The sequence below is a fragment of the Budorcas taxicolor genome, chromosome 19 (assembly GCF_023091745.1).
Source record: "Budorcas taxicolor isolate Tak-1 chromosome 19, Takin1.1, whole genome shotgun sequence".
Lineage (NCBI taxonomy): Eukaryota > Metazoa > Chordata > Mammalia > Artiodactyla > Bovidae > Budorcas > Budorcas taxicolor.
This window is the reverse complement of record NC_068928.1, coordinates 39883650-39901164: the sequence shown is the minus strand read 5'-3', so window position 1 is coordinate 39901164 and position 17515 is coordinate 39883650. Positions and strand designations below refer to the sequence as shown.

The 17515-nt window shown below is 39.9% G+C and overlaps 1 protein-coding gene across 1 annotated transcript in view; it reads left to right on the top strand.

The window, feature by feature from the left end:
* Positions 1-17515, top strand: part of IKZF3 (IKAROS family zinc finger 3) — an 89407-nt gene that overhangs the window by 24735 nt on the left and 47157 nt on the right. Inside the window, exons 4-5 of the mRNA XM_052658624.1 lie at positions 637-753; positions 2754-2855. Coding sequence (XP_052514584.1) covers positions 637-753; positions 2754-2855 — 219 coding nt within the window. The remainder of the gene's footprint in view (positions 1-636; positions 754-2753; positions 2856-17515) is intronic.

Below are 17515 nucleotides of genomic sequence, written 5' to 3'. Positions count from 1 at the left end.
AGCTGAAAAATTACAAGGTTTGGTGAAAAACACAATTTTACAGATAAGGAGTTAAGTGGACCCATGTGAGATAAATGCAAATAAAATCACACCTAGGCATATAGTAGTTAAACTGCTAAAAACTAAGGAGAAAATCTTGAAAGCATTCAGAGAAAAAGAATATATAAAGGAAAACAATGATAGAAAATATTCTTCCCATCAGTAACAATAGAGGATAAAAACATAGTGGAATGCCATCTTTAAAGTGACAGAAGAAAACTGTCAGTCCATAATTCTATGTCAAGTAAAAATATCCTTCAAATTTTAAGGCAAAATAAAGATACTTCCAAATAAATGGAAGGTTGAGAAAAGTTGTCATTCATACAGTTGTACTAGTAGATATGCTGAAGAAAGATCTTTAGACTGAAACAAGACAATACCAGATAGGAACTCGGGTCTTTATGGAAAAATTAAAATACCAGAATAAATACAGAATAGTAATTTTTTCCTCTTAATCTCTTTAAAATATAATTTCTGCATAGATTCTTTTTATTCTCCTTGAGACACTTTTTAGGAAGGATGTAGGTAATAATAGTCCTGCTCTGGAGAGGAAATCAGCAAGTAAATCTTTCAAAGTGGTATCCTTATTAAATTTAGAAGGCTCAAATCTGAAAAAAATTTACTCTAAAAAGCTAATATTTATAATCCTTTTTGTTTCAGATATAAAACCAAATGTGGAACTGAAAAGCACTCAAGAGCAGTCTATGCCCACAGGTAACAACATCAGGTCTTTCCTCTCTAAAAATATACCTTTACTGAATAGTTCAAATGAAGAGGAATATTCTGATTGCAATACAAATGCTATGGAAATGTGTTGTGGAAAAAACGAAGTTATGTCTTCCGGATACAATAATAATGCATCCGTTTATATCGTATAAGTTATCTGACATCACAGAGCCAAACCACCCCACCCAATGTTTTTTTATTTTTTCACTGTTTTTTTTTTTTCTTTAAAAAATATTTCAGCTGACTCATTTGAATTAAGACAGCTTTTGTTGAACAATATCATAGCTTATGAAACTTGTGCTTTTCACTCGGGAACAGTGCTCAGCAAACTTTATTTGTAAAGGGCCAGAGAGTAAATATTTTAGACTTTGTGGGCCATATATGGTCTCTGTTGTATATTCTTCTTTATATTTTTTACAATCTTTAAAACTGTAAAACCATTCCTACTTCCTGGGTCTACATATTAGTAAAAATAGGCCATGGCTCGATTTGGCCTTAGGCCATGGTTTGCTGACCCTTGCTCCAGAATAAACTATAAATACTTAAAATAATCTATTTCCTAAAAATAAATTCTGTGTTTTCTCTATTGATATACTCACTTTGTTTGAATCAATGCTTTTGCTATATTACAAAATTTACCACACAGGTATCTTTATTTTACTCTGAGTTGTAACCTTATGTTTTAATTGAACATGTACCTCATATCAGTTGTTCTATCAGACGTGCACTGTATATCTATCATTTCAGGCTTGAGAAAAGAAAACTATTGTTTAGAGCAGTGTCTTAGTGTCTAAGAGTATATGATATGCAGAAATGAGAAACTTTGCCTGAATCCATGACGACTACATTTTCAGGACCTCTTAGTCATGTATCGTATGTGATATGTTTCCATTTTACACCTATATTCCAGTAAAATGTCCTGTTCCACGTGTTCAGTCATGGTTGCAGCAGAAAGGAAGCCACTGCAGAGTTTCTCTCACCTCTCCTGTTTCAGCTCCTTAGTGCTGCAGGATTCCGTGTTTTTGACTATTTGTTGCATGTAATAGGTTCTCAGCAAATATTTTATTGAATATTGAGGGAAGGAGTTTGATGGCAAGTGGGTCTTTTCTGTTCATTTCTTTTGTTATCATTTTTTTTATTAAGCTACCATGCTTATATGTGAAAAAATTCTAGCTATGTCATGCCTTCTTCCTTACTTTTATTATTTTCGATATTTATTGTAAAAAACTGTGTCTTTGTTAAACTTAATTATTAGCAAGTTTGTTGTTTATTTAACCATGCTTTTATCATATCTACTGCCTTTTACTTAGGAACTCCCATAGCACTTTGTATTTCCCTTAATCTCTTGTCCGAGTCTACATTTTAGACTTATCTCTTGGGTAAATCTTGCATTGTGTTTGTGGGTTTGTTTTATCTACATCTGTGAATTATCCGCTCTTTGAATACAGGAATTATGACCTATTCATATCTGTAGCCTTGTCAACATTTAGTAAATGTTTGAAGAAATAAAAGAATTTGGGGGCCAATATGCTTTCTACAAAATCATATTTATAATGTGAACAGAAAGGGAAAATAGAATTTGGTGTACAGAAGCTTAGAGGCTTCCTCTCAGGAAAGCATCTTTCCCAAATTGAGTTTTGCCAGTAGTCTCAGGCTCAGTATTTCTCATCACTATATGTTAATATTCTTGGTCTTAACATCTTACTGAATATCCTGAAATACACCAAAGGAGAGAGAATTTCTATCCAGAAGGAACTTGAATGGAATTTAAGGTGAAAGAACTATTCAAGAAAACAATGTCTAATTGAAAGGCAAATAAACCTTGGGCATATTTCTAAAATTTCACATATATCTCGCTTGGGTGTATGTGAAAGGATATTGTCTATCATTTAGGGATTGGATAAAGCTGAAATGGGAGTCTTACTTAATACAGGGTTATAAAAATCCTTTAAGGTTACTTCATAGTTAAAATTGTTTTTATCTCCTAGAAGGTTCAGAGCTTTTGAATGACTACGATTTAACCAAAGCTCATGAAACAGAAAATGTGGATGGTACAGAAGGCCCAGCCAATGAGGATGAAGACATAGGAGGTGAGCCATAGTGTATAGACCAGAACTAAAGAGACGATTGAGGCTCAGTATGGAGAAGAAATCAGGAAAACTTATATATGTGGATTGAGTTGGGAGGAATTCAGTTTTATTCACTTTACAAATATTTGCATTTAATAATTTGCTGTAGGATATCAGCAGATTTTGAGAGTTTAAGTGTTCAAGCTATAAGAACTTCATTTAAAAATTTTCTTAAATTACTTTTATTGGGGTATAACAGCAAAACAGACACAGATGTAAAGAACAGACTTTTGGACTCTGTGGGAGAAGGTGAGGGTGGAATGATTTGAGAGAATAGCATTGAAACATGTATATTATCATATGTGAAATGGATGGCCAGTACAGGTTTGATGAATGAGACAGAATGCTCAGGGCTGGTGCACTGGGATGACCCTGAGGGATGGGATGGGGAGGGAGGTGGGAGGGAGGGTCAGGATGGGAAACACATATACACCCATGGCTGACTCATGTGAATGTATGGCAGAAACCACCACAATATTGTAAAGTAATTAGCCTCCAATTAAAATAAATTAAAAAAAAAGAAAAAATACTTTTATTAGGGTATAGTTAATTTACAATGTTGTGTTAGTTTCTGCTGCTGCTGCTGCTAAGTCGCTCCAGTCGTGTCTGACTCTGTGTGACCCCACAGATGGCAGCCCACCAGGCTCCCCCGTCCCTGGGATTCTCCAGGCAAGAACACTGGAATGGGTTGCCATTTCCTCTCCAGTACATGAAAGTGAAAAGTGAAAGGGAATTCGCTCAGTTGTGTCCGACTCTTAGTGACCCCGTGGACTGCAGCCTTCCAGGCTCCTCTGTCCATGGGATTTTCCAGGCAAGAGTACAGAAGTGGGGTGCCAAATGTTAGTTTCTACTGTACAGCAAAGTGAATCAGTTAAATATAAATATATATCTACTCTTTTAGATTCTTTTCCCATATAAGTCATTACAGAGTATTTAGTAGAGTTCCCTGTGCTAACAGTAGGTTCCTATTAGTTATCTATTTTATATATAGTAGTGTGCATATGTAAATCTCAATCTCCCAATTTATCCCTCCCCTCCTTCCCCCTTAGTAACCATAAGTTTGTTTTCTATGTTTGTGACTCTATTTCTGATTTGTAAATAAATTAATTTGTAACATTTTTTAAGATTCTACATATAAGTGATATCATATAATATTTGTCTTTGTGTCTGACTTATTTCACTCACTATGACAATCTCTAGGTCCATCCATGTCATTGCAAATAGCATTATTTCATTCCTTTTTATGGCTGAGTAATATTCCATTGTATATATGCACCATATCTTCTTTATTCATTCATCTGTGATGGTCATTTAGCTTGCTTCCATGTCCTGACTATTGTAAATAGTGCCGCAATGAACATTGGGTTTCGTGTATCTTTACAATTTATGGTTTTCTCTGAGTATATGCCCAGGAATGAGATTGCTATATCAAATGGTAACTATATTATTTGTTTTTTTTTGAGGAACTTCCATACTCTTTTCCATAGTGACTGTAACAATTTATATTCCCACCAATAGCATAAGAGGTATCCCTTTTTTCCACACTGTCTCTAGCATTTATTGTTTGTAGGTTTTTTGATGATGGCCATTCTGACCAGTGTGAGGTGGTACCTTATTGTAGTTTTGATTTGCGTTTCTCTAATAATCAGTGATGTTGAACATCTCTTCATTTGCTTTTTTGATCATCTGTATGTCTTCTTTGGAGAAGTGTCTATTTAGATCTTTAGCCCTTATTTTGATTCAGTTGGTTGCTTTTTTGATATTGAGCTGCATGAGCTATTTGTATATTTTGGAGATTAATCTCTTGCTGGTCACTTTGCAAATATTTTTTCCCATTTTGTTGGTTGTCTTCATATTTCATTTTTTAAAATAACATGTTTATTTTGCCCTTTTTTGTTATTAAAGTAATACATGCTCATGATAGAAAGTTTGTCTAGGATGTTTTCCACCAGTTCTCTAGATACCAACTGGGCAGCCAACAATTCAATTCAATTCAATTCTTATGCTAATTTCTAGAATTATTGCAGAACTCATAGAACTCAGTCCCACAAGACTACCCTCACTCAGACTTCAGTTGAAAGTTCCAGGTCCCCACGTTACTTGCCCTTCTGTCCAACTTGACTACAGATTTAGGATTTCCCACACCACCCTCCCTTCAGGTTTGATCCTTTGCTTGAATGACTCACAGAATTTAGGAAAACACTTTACATACTATTACTGGTTTATCATAAAGAACACAACTCAGGAATAGCCAAATGGAAGAGGTACATAGGGCAAGTTATGGGATGGGGAGTCCAAAACTTCCATGCCCTCTCTGGGCAAACCGCCCTCTCAGCAGCTTGATGTCATCACCAAACACTCTCTGAATCTTACAGTTCAAAAGTATTATAGAGCTCAATCTCCAGTTCCCTTCCTGGAGGTTGGTGGGTGACGCTGAAAGTTCCAGTCATCTAATCACTTGATGCTTCAGGTGACCAACCCATCCTTAGGCTATTTAGGGGCTGCAACCTAAGTTACTTCAGTAACGTAAACTCAGGTGTTATTGAAAGGGGCTTGTTATGAATAACAAAAGACACTCTTATCACTCAGGGAATTCCGAGGGTTTTAGGAACTTCAAATAGATGGGGAAACAATGGAAACAGTGAGAGAGAATTTATTTTGGGGGGGCTCCAAAATCACTGCAGATGGTGATTGCAGCCATGAAATTAAAAGACATTTGCTCCTTGGAAGAAAAGTTATGACCAACCTAGACTGCCTATTAAAAAGCAGAGACATTACTTTGCCAACAAAGGTCCATTTGGTCAAAATTATGGTTTTCCAGTAGTCATGTACGGATGTGAGAGTTGGACTATAAAGAAAGTTGTGCACCAAGGAATTGATGCTTTTGAACTGTGGTGTTGGAGAAGACTCTTGAGAGTCCCTTGAACAGCTAGGAGATCCAACCAACCCATCCTAAACGAAATCAGTCCTGAATATTTATTAGAAGGACTGATGCTGAAGCTGAAATTCCAATACTTTGGCCACCTGATGGGAAGAACTGACTCATCTGAAAAGACCCTGATGCTGGGAAAGATTGAAGCCGGGAGGAGAAGGGGACAACAGAGGATGAGATGGTTGGATGGCATCACTGACTCAATGGACATGAGTTTGAGTAAACTCTGGGAGTAGCTGATGGACAGGGAGGCCTGGTGTGCTGCAGTCCATGGGTCGCAAAGAGACAGACACGACTGAGTGACTTAACTGAACTAGGAACTTCATACCAGGAACCTGGGACAAAGACCAAATGTATATTTTGTCTCTGACCACTAATCTCTTATAGCAAAAGCATCATGTAAGTCAAAAGATCCTGGTCCTTCACTAGAGTCACATTCAGTCATTAATTAGTCTAGTCCATCATCACATCATATGAAAATGTCTTCAGGGGTGAGACCACTCAGATGTGTGTGCTTCTGTTTGATCTTGTCAAGTTACAAAGGCACAAGTAGTCTCAGCAATACATGGTTTCATCTTTTCAAGCATTTGGTGTAATTGAGCTAAAGTGAAAGTTGCTCAGTTGCATCTGACTCTTTGTGACCCCACAGTCTGTAGCCTGCCAGGCTCCCCTGTCCATGGAATTCTCCAGGCTAGAATACCAGAATGAGTACCTTCTCTAGAGGATCTTCCCAAACCAGGGATTGAACCCAGCTCTCTCGCATTGCAGGTGGATTCTTTACCTTCTGAGCCACCCGGGAAGCCCATAATTGAGCTAAAAGACAGTATTATTCCCTTGCTCTGAGCCTCTGTTGAGATTGTAATATGATATTAGATTTCCTTCATTTGCATAGCCCATTGATTCATTCCGTTACCCTGAACTACTGTTCCTCCTTCTCTCCATTTATTTATACCTAAACTTTTCCACATTTGGAAGGAACTTTAGATTTAGCAACTGTGCTGTTCTAGATTTCAGGCAACATACTAGTGTAGTAAGTGCTTCCCCTTCAGTTCATTTCTATTCATATAGGGTAGAATTACTTAGCTACATAACCACTGGGCTATTTTTTTTTTTTTACCACCAGGCAATAGCTACTTTCGAGTGTTAACCTTGATTTTGTCAAATAGAATGAAGGCACTACCTGCCCTGCCAGGCCTTTAGGAATTCTGACATAAAGGTGTAAAACTATAGTTATAATTTCTTGCCTAGGAATCATCCCTGTTTCTGGCACTTGTAGTTGCATCCCAGGTCCTGTGACCACAGGGCATCAGATTGGAAAGAGAAAGTTGAGGTATATGGAGAAGAAAACAAAAAGTATATTTATCATACCAGTGTCCTCTCTACTTGGAAAGACTCATATGGTCAGACCATCATCTTCCTTTCGTGAAAAAAATTGCATAATCATACCAGCAGCCTCTCACCACCCTCTCTTCCCCAGAAAAACAGAGGAATCCCTCTAGTGGGAACAACGCTGCCTTAGCCCTATTATGTTGTATCTTTTTTTTTTATGTTTTAATCTATTAAAATTTTTTTGTTATGGTAAAAGTCACATAATATAAAACATACTATTTTAACCATATTTAATACAGTTTAGTGGCACCAAGTGCATTCACGTTATTGTGCAACTCTCACCATCATCCATCTCCTGAATTTTTTACCTTCCTAAATTGAGACTCTGTCCCCATTAAATACTAATTCCCCGTTCCCTCTCCCCACCCTCTACCCCCCAGCCCCTTCTGTCTCCCAGAGTACTATCTGACTCCTTGAATTTGACTATTCTAGGTGTCTTGTGTAGATGGAATCAAACAGTATTTGTCTGTACCTGATGTATATTGGAATGCATTTGAAGGTCAACTTAAAATTTAATATATATCCTACAAACAGATTGTATCTTCTTTTTTTTTTTTACTCTTGAAAACATGTTAACCAACCCTTCATGCCTCCATCTCCCCCTGTTTTAAACAAGGAGTATTTCAAATGCTTGTTCCAATTTTCTATGAAACTTATTCTGAGAAGAATCTCTCTGACTATTCATTATTTGGCATTATAAGCTGTAAAGTGTGTTCCTTTCTCTGATAAAATGTGATTTGATGATCCAAATGTGTTCAATATCTTCTATTCCAATTCTTTTATAGTACTTGGACTCTGCATCTATCACCAGGTAAGCAAAACTCAGTAGAGAGTCAATGTCTATTCTGTCAAAACCCATTTGTAGCCCTACTGGGGCTACTGACGTTGGTTCAGTATAATCCACTTACCACCTATGCATGGGGTCTTCCCCCTGAGGAATCCCCCCATAGCCATCTGCAGCCTCTGTTTCTCTTGTTGGCATACTGAACAGTTCTTGTTGGCATTTTGAGCCTCAAAGAGTACAAAAGGAATATGTCCAGATTCAGCCCTCTGCACTACTTTGGTCCCCAAATGTCTACTCATTTCATGGACCCAGGTTGGCATCTCAAGCTAATATACCACGATATCCAACCACAGTATCCATGGATGACTGATCATCATCTAGTCTAGAAGGAGGTTCTTCTGTTGAACATCAACCTGTCCTACTTTAATGTACTCTCCAGTTTCCATAGTGATTTCTGCAGGGTTCTACTCCATGTGGGCATCCCTTTAATAGGCCAGATTTCTATTGCCTTCTGCCTATCAATATGGCCAGGTCATTGACCATCACACATTAGTCAGGTAAAAACCAAAACATAGAGGCTTTCATCATTGTTCGATTCTTCCATCACTGCTAGGAAAGCAGCGTGTAATTAACCCCACCAAACTGAATTGTTTTTACCTTCTTCAATCTTCTGATTGAAGAAGGTCTTTCAAATAGGATATCGGCTATTTACCTTGGACTGCCATCCATACATCAAGCAGACCTTTGTTGGTCAGTCAAGAGGTGTTTGGGCTTCCCAAGTGATGCCAGTGGTAAAGAATCTTATGATACAGGAGACATAAGAGACTTGAGTTCAATCCCTGGGTCTGGAACATCTCCTGGAGTAGATATTGGCAACCCACTCCAGTATTCTTGCCTGGAAAATTCCTTGAACAGAAGAGCCTGGCAGGGGCCACAAAGAGTGAGACACAACTGAGCGACTGAACACAAGAACTGTTTATAGGGGAAAGAGACTCACAGACATAGAGAACAAATTAATGGTTGCTGGGGTTGGGGCAGGGAGAGGATGCTGGGAAGGGATAGTTTGGGATGGACATGTATACTCTGTTATATTTAAAATGGATAACAAACAGGGATCTACTGTATAGCACATGGAACTCTGCTCAATGTTATAGGGCAGGTTGGATGGGAGGGGAGTTTGGGGAGGATGGATACATGTATATGTATGACTGAATCCCTTCACTGTCCACCTGAAACTATCACAACATTGTTAATTGGCTATACCCCAATAAAAAATAAAAAGCTTTAAAAAAAGAGAGCAGTTTATAGGGCACTGTCCAAGTGATGATAGAATCTGGCAGCTCCTTACACAGTTCCAAAGTCAGTCCTAATAGAAAAGAGGCTCCCTGCTTATATCTCCAGCTTGCATTCTCTTGTAGCATAATCCTGTGTAAGCCATTTCCATTTTCTTGTGGCACTCTTCTGGGCATTGCCCTCCTCATTAGAACATTTTTCTGATACCATCTAAGATACCATGGGTATTTCAGATATTGAGATTATTGTTTGTCCTGCAGTCATCGGGGCAGTTTTCAGTTAATGTCTGATATAAGCCTACTACTTTCCCCTCAAGTAGAAATTATCTTTTCTGTCATCGCCATAGTTGTCACTAGGAAGCACTCCCAGGTTTTTGCCATAAGCCCCAATCTGTGCTCCACATAGAACTATTGCATAGAATTTTTCCATGCCAGTGCTCCGGCTTCTCTTCTACCCTGTGTGGACTTTGGCAATCTTATTCATCCTCATTTAGTATGTCCAATTAATATTACTTGAAGGATACATTTTCATGCCTCCTGTTCTACGAAAGAGTTCCCTGGTCAGACACAGCAACCGTTCCCATAATACATCCAGGTAAAAGAGATGCAATCACTTAGGACATAACCAGTTTTCCTCCAAACTTTCACCTTAATCCATCAACCCTTATATTCGTTTTTTTAAACAAATTGAAGTATAGTTGATTTACAGTGTTCTGTTAGTTGCTGGTATACAGCAAAGTGATTCAGGTGTACATGTTGTTCAGTCACCCAGTCATGTCCAACTCTGCAACTCCATGGACTGCAGCACGTTAGGCCTCTCTGTCCCTCACCATCTCCCGAAGTTTGCCTAAGTTCATGTGCATTGTATTGGTGATGCCATCCAGCCATCTCGTCCTCTGACGCCCTCTTCTCCTTCTGCCCCGAATCTTTCCCAGCATCAGGGACTTTCCCAATGAGTCTGCTGTAACTCGCATCAGATGACCAAAGTACTGGAGTTTCAGCTTCAGCATCAGTCCTTCCAATAAGCATTCAGGCTTGATTTCCCTTAAGATGAACTGGTTTGATCTTGCTGTCCATGGGACTCTCAGGAGTCTTCTCCAGCACCACGGTTCCAAGGCATCAATTCTTTGGTACTCCACCTTCTTTACGGTCCAGCTCTCACAACTGTACATGACTACTGGGAAGATCATAGGCTTGACAATACGGACCTTTGTCAGCAGAGTAAAGACTGTCTAGGTTTGTCATAGCTTTCTTGTCAAGAAGCTAATGCCTTCTGATTTCATGGCTGCAGTCACCATCCTCAGTGATTTTAGAGCCTAAGAAGAGGACATTCGTCACTACTTCCATCTTTTCCCCCTCTCTTTGCATGAAGTAATGGGGCTGGATACCATGATCTTAGTTTTCTTAATATTTAGTTTTAAGCTGGCTCTTTCATGCTCCTCCTTCACCCTCATCAAGAGGCTCTTTTGTTCCTCTTCACTTTCTGCCATTAGAGTGGTATCATCTGCATATCTGAGGTTGTTGATGTTGCTCCCACCCATCTTGATTCCAGCTTTTAACTCATCTAGCCTGGCATTTCTCATGATGTGCTCAGCGTATAGATTAAACAAACGGGTGACAGCAGACAGCCCTGTTGAAGACCTTTCTCAATCCTGAACCAATCAGTTATTCCATACAGGGTTCTAACTGTTGCTTCTTGACCCACATACAGGTTTCTCAGGAGACAGGTAAGATGGTCTGGTATTCTGGTATTCAGTTTTGCATATATATATATATATAAATATAGACTATTTTTCATGTTCTTTTCCATTATGATTTATACAAGATATTGAATATAGTTCTTTATGACTTTGTTGTTTATCTATTTTATATATAGTAGTTTGTATCTGCTAATCCCAAATTCCTAATTTATTTCTCTCTCAGCTCCTTTCCCCTTTGGTAACCTATAAGTTTGTTTTCTAAGTCGATGAGTCTGTTTCCATTTCATAAATAAGTTTATTTGTGTCACATGTTAGATTCCATGTATAAGTGATGTCATATTTGTCTTTTTCTATCTGACTTACTTCACTTAGTATGACAGTCTCTAGGTCTATCCATGTTACCTCAAATGGCATTATTTCATTCTGTTTTATGTCTGAGGCTGGTGACTCAGTGGTAAAGAATCTGCCTGCCCTTGCAGGAGACGTGGGTTTGATTCCTGGGTGGGGAGGATTCCCTGGAGAAGGAAATGGCAGCCCACTACAGTGTTCTTGCCTGGGAAATCCCAGGGACAGAGGAGTCTGGCAAGCTACAGTCCATAAGGTTGTAAAAGAGTTGGACAAGGCTTAGCAACTACACAATAATAACAAGTATTCCATTGTATATATATACCACATCTTTATGCGTTCATCAATCGGTGGATATTTAGGTTGCTTCAGTATCTTGGTTGTTGTAGATAGTGCTGCAGTGAACACTGGGCCACACGTATCTTTTTGAACTATAGTTTTGTCTGGATATATGCCCAGGAGTGGGATTGCTGGATCATATGACAACTCTATTTTTAGTTTTTTGAGGAACCTCCTTACTGTTTTCCATAGTAACTGCACCAATTTACATTCCCACCAACAGTGTTGGAGGGTTCTCTTTTCTCTACACCCTCCCCAGCATTTATTATTTGTAGACTTTTTCATTAAGGCCATTCTGATCAGTGTGAGGTGGAACCTCATTGTAATTTTGATTTGCATTTCTCTAATAATTAGTGATTTTGAACATCTTATCTTGTCCCTGTTGGCCTGTTGGCTTATTGGCATGTATGTTTTCTTTGGAGAAATGTCTATTTAGGTCTTCATCCCAGTTTTTTAAATTACAACTCTAAGTTAGCCTCCTCCACAGGGGTTAATTTTACAATATTAGGTAAGGGAGATGTTTCCCAATCAGACATAATATCCATTCTTATAAAACATTCAGGTAAAGGAGGCACAATTTCTCCAAACAAAACCTGTTTAAAACATCCCAATTTTCATCCAAACCACCACCTTAATCCTATCAAACCTTACATTTCTTTATTCTGTCAATCTAATTGAAGCCAGGAAGATCCCCTGGAGAAGGAAATGGCAACCCACTCCAGTATTCTTGCCTGGAGAATCCCATGGACAGAGGAGCCTGGTGAGCTACAGTCCACAGGGTCGCAAAGAGTCGGACACGACTGAGCGACTTCACTCACTTCACTCACTTAGGGCTCCACTAACAAGTTCAGGTACCATGTTGCTTGAAGTACCCATGTCATGGAGTTCCAAAAGCTTTTCTTCTCCTCTCTCCTGACTGACAGAAGACTTTGGGTCCCTAAGTGACAGGTTGAGCTGGGGACCCTGGCTCTTTTGTTATGACAGAGATTAATCTGCCTGACTTGCTTTAGATGATTTCAGATCAGATTTCTCACTGCAATCTTTACCTTCTGGATTTTATACTGGAGTGAATAGAGTAGATTTTGTTGTCGTTTAGTCATTGAGTCGTATCTGACTCTTTGGGGCCCTTTAAAGCAGGGGAACTAGCAGGGGGTCCCTTTGGTCCACCCAGCTTTCCATAAGACTGACTTTTCAGGGATAACCAGTCCTTGTTGTTGTTTAGTCGCTAAGTCGTGTCCAACTCTCTGTGACCCCATGGACTGTAGCACGTCAGGCTTCCCCATCCTTCACTATCTCCCAGAGTTGCTCAAACTCAAGTCCATTGAGTCAGTGATGGTATCTAACCATCTCACCCTCTGCTGCCCCCTTCTCCTCCTGTTCTCAATCTTTCCCAACATCAGGATCTTTTCCAGTGAGTCGGCTCTTCTCATCAGGTGGCCAAATATTGGAACTTCAGTTTCAGCATCAGTCCTTCCAATGAATATTCAGGGCTGATTTCCTTTAGAATTGACTTGCAGTCCAAGGGACTCTCATGAGTCTTCTCCAGCACCACAATTTGAAAGCATCAATTCATCAGCATTCAGCCTTCTTTATGGTTCATCTCTCACATCCGTACATGATTACTGGTAAAACCATAGCTTTGACTATATGGATCTTTGTCAGCAAAGAGATGTCTCTACTTTCTAGTATGCTGTCTAGGTTTGTCATAGCTTTCCTTCCAAGGAGCAAGCGTCTTTTAATTTCACGGCTGCAATCACCATCTACAGTGATTTTGGAGCCCAAGAAAATAAAATCTGTCACTGCTTCCACTTTTTCCCCTTCTGTTTGCCATAAAGTGGTGGGACAAGATGCCTTCATCCTAGTTTTTTGAATGTTGAATTTTAAGCTTTTTAAGCTTTTAAGCTTTAAGTTTTAAGCTTTTTCCACTCTCCTCTTTCACCCTCATTGAGAGGCTCTCTAGTTTCTCTTCACTTTTGGCCATTGGAGTGGTATCATCTACATGTATGAGGTTGTCAATAGTTCTCTCAGCAATCTTGATTCCAACTCGTGCTTCATCCAGCCTGGCATTTCACATTATGTACTCTGCATATAAGTTAAATAAGCAACGTGACAATATACAGCCTTGTCATACTCCTTTCCCAGTTTTAAACCAGTCAGTTCTCCCATGTCTGATTCTGACTATTGCTTCTTGACTCACATACAAGTTTCTCAGGAGACAGGTGAGGTGGTCTGGTATTCCCATCTCTTTAAGAATTTTCCACAGTTTGTTGTGATCCACACTGTCAGGGGCTTTAGTGTAGTCAATGAAGCAGAAGTGGATGTTTTTCTGTAATTCTTTTGCTTTTTCTATGATCCAACAGACGTTGGCAATTTGATCTCTGGTTCCCCTGCCTTTTCTAAATCCAGCTTGTACATCTGGAATATCTTGGTTCATGAAGCCTAGCTTGAAGGATTTTGAGAATAACCTTGCTAGCATATGAAATGAGTATACCTGTATGGTAGTTTGAACACTTTTTAGCATTGTTCTTCTTTGGGACTGGAATGAAAATTGACCTTTCCTAGTCCTGTGGCCACTGCTGAGTTTTCCAAATTTGCTGACATATTGAGTGTGGCACTTTAAGAGCATCATCTTTTAGGATTTGAAATAGCTCAGCTGGAGTTCCTAAGGCCCACTTGACTTCGTACTCCAAAATGTCTGAGTCTAGGTGAGTGATCACACCATCGTGGTTATCCAAGTCGTTAAGACACTTTTTGTATAACTTTTCTGTGTATTCTTGCCACCTCTTCTTAATCTCTTCTGTTTCTGTTAGAGATAGCAAAGGACTTGGCCAGGAGCATGTTTTTCATATACAAACTGACCAAATCCTGAGTCTATACCCCCCCAGCTACTATCTCCTTATCTAAATCTCATGAACTCAACTAATATTTCCTTTGCCTGTAATCAATCCAGGGCCAAGTACCAGACAACTAGAGATCACTTGTCACAAAGCCTGCTGTAATTATTCAAACCAACCAATCCTTAACTGTTTATCCTGCCTGCCTCGCCTTTTCTCAGAAAGTCCAATGAAAGCTCTCAGCCTAGGATTTTCCTTGCTCTTTTCTGTATTCTGACTGGCACTGGCACTTTCCCCTGTGGCCCTGTTTGTTATGTGGTGACCCCTTCTGTGGATCATGTGAGTGTAATAAACTTCTTCCTTCCAGGCCTCATTCTCATCTCCTTCTGTGGCTGCAGTAACTTTACCATGCTATATACAACGTGTGCATGCTTATGAGTTAGGAGATAGATGGGCTCCAGGTTAGACATTTACAAGTGGCCTCCTGTTTGCATTTCATGGGGCAGAAAGAAGTGGGCTTCATGCTGGATACTTACAGTTAGCCTCCTGTTTGCATTTCCTGAGACAAGAGATAGGTGGGCTCTAGTTAAGGCATTTACAATCAGCCTCCTGTTTGCCCACCAAAATGCAAGTAACAGAAGAAACGGGGTAAATAGCCAGTCTGGTCTCTTGTAAAAACCTTAAGATAATAGTCATGGCAAGGACAAAGAGGGGCCAAACCTTGTTTGCATGAAAGAGTAAAGGATCTCAGCCCCCCCACCCCCACACTTTGGGACAACGGAGACACTACACATGCGCAGAAAGGCTCCTTGGGGTCAAAAAAAAGGCATTAATGCCAGGCCATAGTGAGTCTTGCTTTTCCAAGAAGCCTTCACTTCAAGATTCTTCTTGGCTAAGGGTGCTTACACACCTCAGGGGAGAGTCCTGAGACAAATTAACTGGTGGGCTGGTGGGAGGGGACAAAAAAAGATGATTGGGCTAAGGGAAGACAAAAGACCTGAAAAACTGCCCCCTCATAAAGAATTTAAACTTTCCAAAGGTGCAGTTCTTTCTCTGAGTTCACCTGTGTGCCTTTCTGCATGTACTTTCCTTTTTAATAAACTTATTACTTTACTCGTCACCTTCTACCTTCTCACCTGAATTTGTTCTTGACTAGGCAGACAAAGACTAGGGACTCAGACCCTAACTTCTGACCCCTGTGGTCCAGTGGTTAGGACTCTCAGTCTGGGAAGCTAAGACCTTGCTTCTAGCTGCTGCTTACTGCTACTTGCTGCAAGCTGCCACTTACTGCTGTATATGTTTGAAATGAGTCAGAACACCCCCTTAATCCACAGCATTTACTATGACCTGGGTAATAGGCATATTCAGTGAGTGACTATCTTGGTTGTCATAAAGTCAGTCTCGTCTGGCTTACATATGAAACATATCAGCTGCTTCATCTGGGTTGTTCTACTTGGCACTTACAGAGGGAGTTGGATGGTCCTCTTTCTCAGCGTAAGCAGACCTTATGGTGGCTTTTATCCAGTCCATCAGGCTGACCATTTCCTCCTGGAAAACATGCTGTGTGTCTGGCTGGGTCATAACCATCTGCAGTTGTTTCATAGTGAGCAGTGGGTCCTTTATCAACCCAGACATGCTCTTCCACTCTATAGCATTCAGAACTAAAGACAGTGCCCCTGAATTAGTCACTCTCACAATCTGTTTTACTAAAAGTTCTCCAGGAAACTGATGGTACTGATTCACAAAATAAGACAACTCTTTCACATTCTACCCCCTGGTTTCAGTAGTTTCTTGGTTTTGCCTTCCTACCACATGAAGTACCTTCTTAGAGGTACTCTCTGCCATCTCTGCATAGTTTTTCATTTTAGGGGAAATTTTGAGCCTCGTATCTGAAGCAGAATCCAACTGAAATCTGAGCTTGATCCGTCATCAAGGTCTGACCCAGAACTCTCTTCATTTCAGCTCTTGCCAATAACAGTGACCAAAGAATTACGCATTTCACTTTTTTCTTATCAGTTTGCATTTCTGCACATATCCAGTGAATCAGCTTCCCAAGAGTTGGATCCATCTCTGAATACTCTGGGTAATTTTATTTTATAGTAACTGATCCTAGCATAACTGCTGCTCTGTAACATGGGTGACCATATGGACAAGAATCAGAGGTTCTTCATTCCCCTCTTTTTCTTCCCAAACTATATGTTCTATGAGCAAGGGCCGTTCTAGCAAATCCCACTCCTGACACCTATTCTGGGATATTTTCCAACACCAACAACAGATTCTCCAGACATCAGTTCAATTCTGATACTAACTTCTGGAGTTAGCACAGAACCCACAGGTTAAGGGCTCAGTCCCACAAGACTACCCTCACTTCAAACACCAGTTGAAAGTACCAGGTCCCCAGGTTACCTGCACTTTTGTCCAGTTTGACTACAAATTTAGGATTTCCCACAACTCCCCCCGACTCCCAGGCTTGATAATTTGCTAGAATGACTCAGAATTTAGGAAAGCACTTTGCATATTATTACTGGTTTATCATAAAGGACACAACTCAGGAACAATCAAATGGAAGAGGTGCATAGGGCAAGCTATGGGATGGAGGGTGGGGTGGGGTGCAAAGCTTCCATGCCCTCCCTGGGCATACAACCTGCTCAGCAGTTTGGTGTCCTCACCAGTTGCTCTCTGAGTCTTACAGTTCAAAAGTATTATAGAGCTCAATGTCCAGTTCCCTTCCTGGAGGTTGGTTGGTGGCACTGAAAATTCCAGTCCTCTAATCACTTGGTGTTTCTGGTGACCAACCCATCCTGAGGCTATATAGGGGCTGCACCCCAAGTTACCTCAGTAACACAAGTTCAGGTATGACTGAAAGGAGCTTGTTATGAATAGCAAAAGATGCTCCCATCACTTAGGAAATTTCAAGGGTTTTAGGAACTCTCTGTAAGGAATTGGGGACAAAGACTAACTGTATTTTTGTGTTTTACCACAGTTCAGAAAGTTCATAAAAATAGA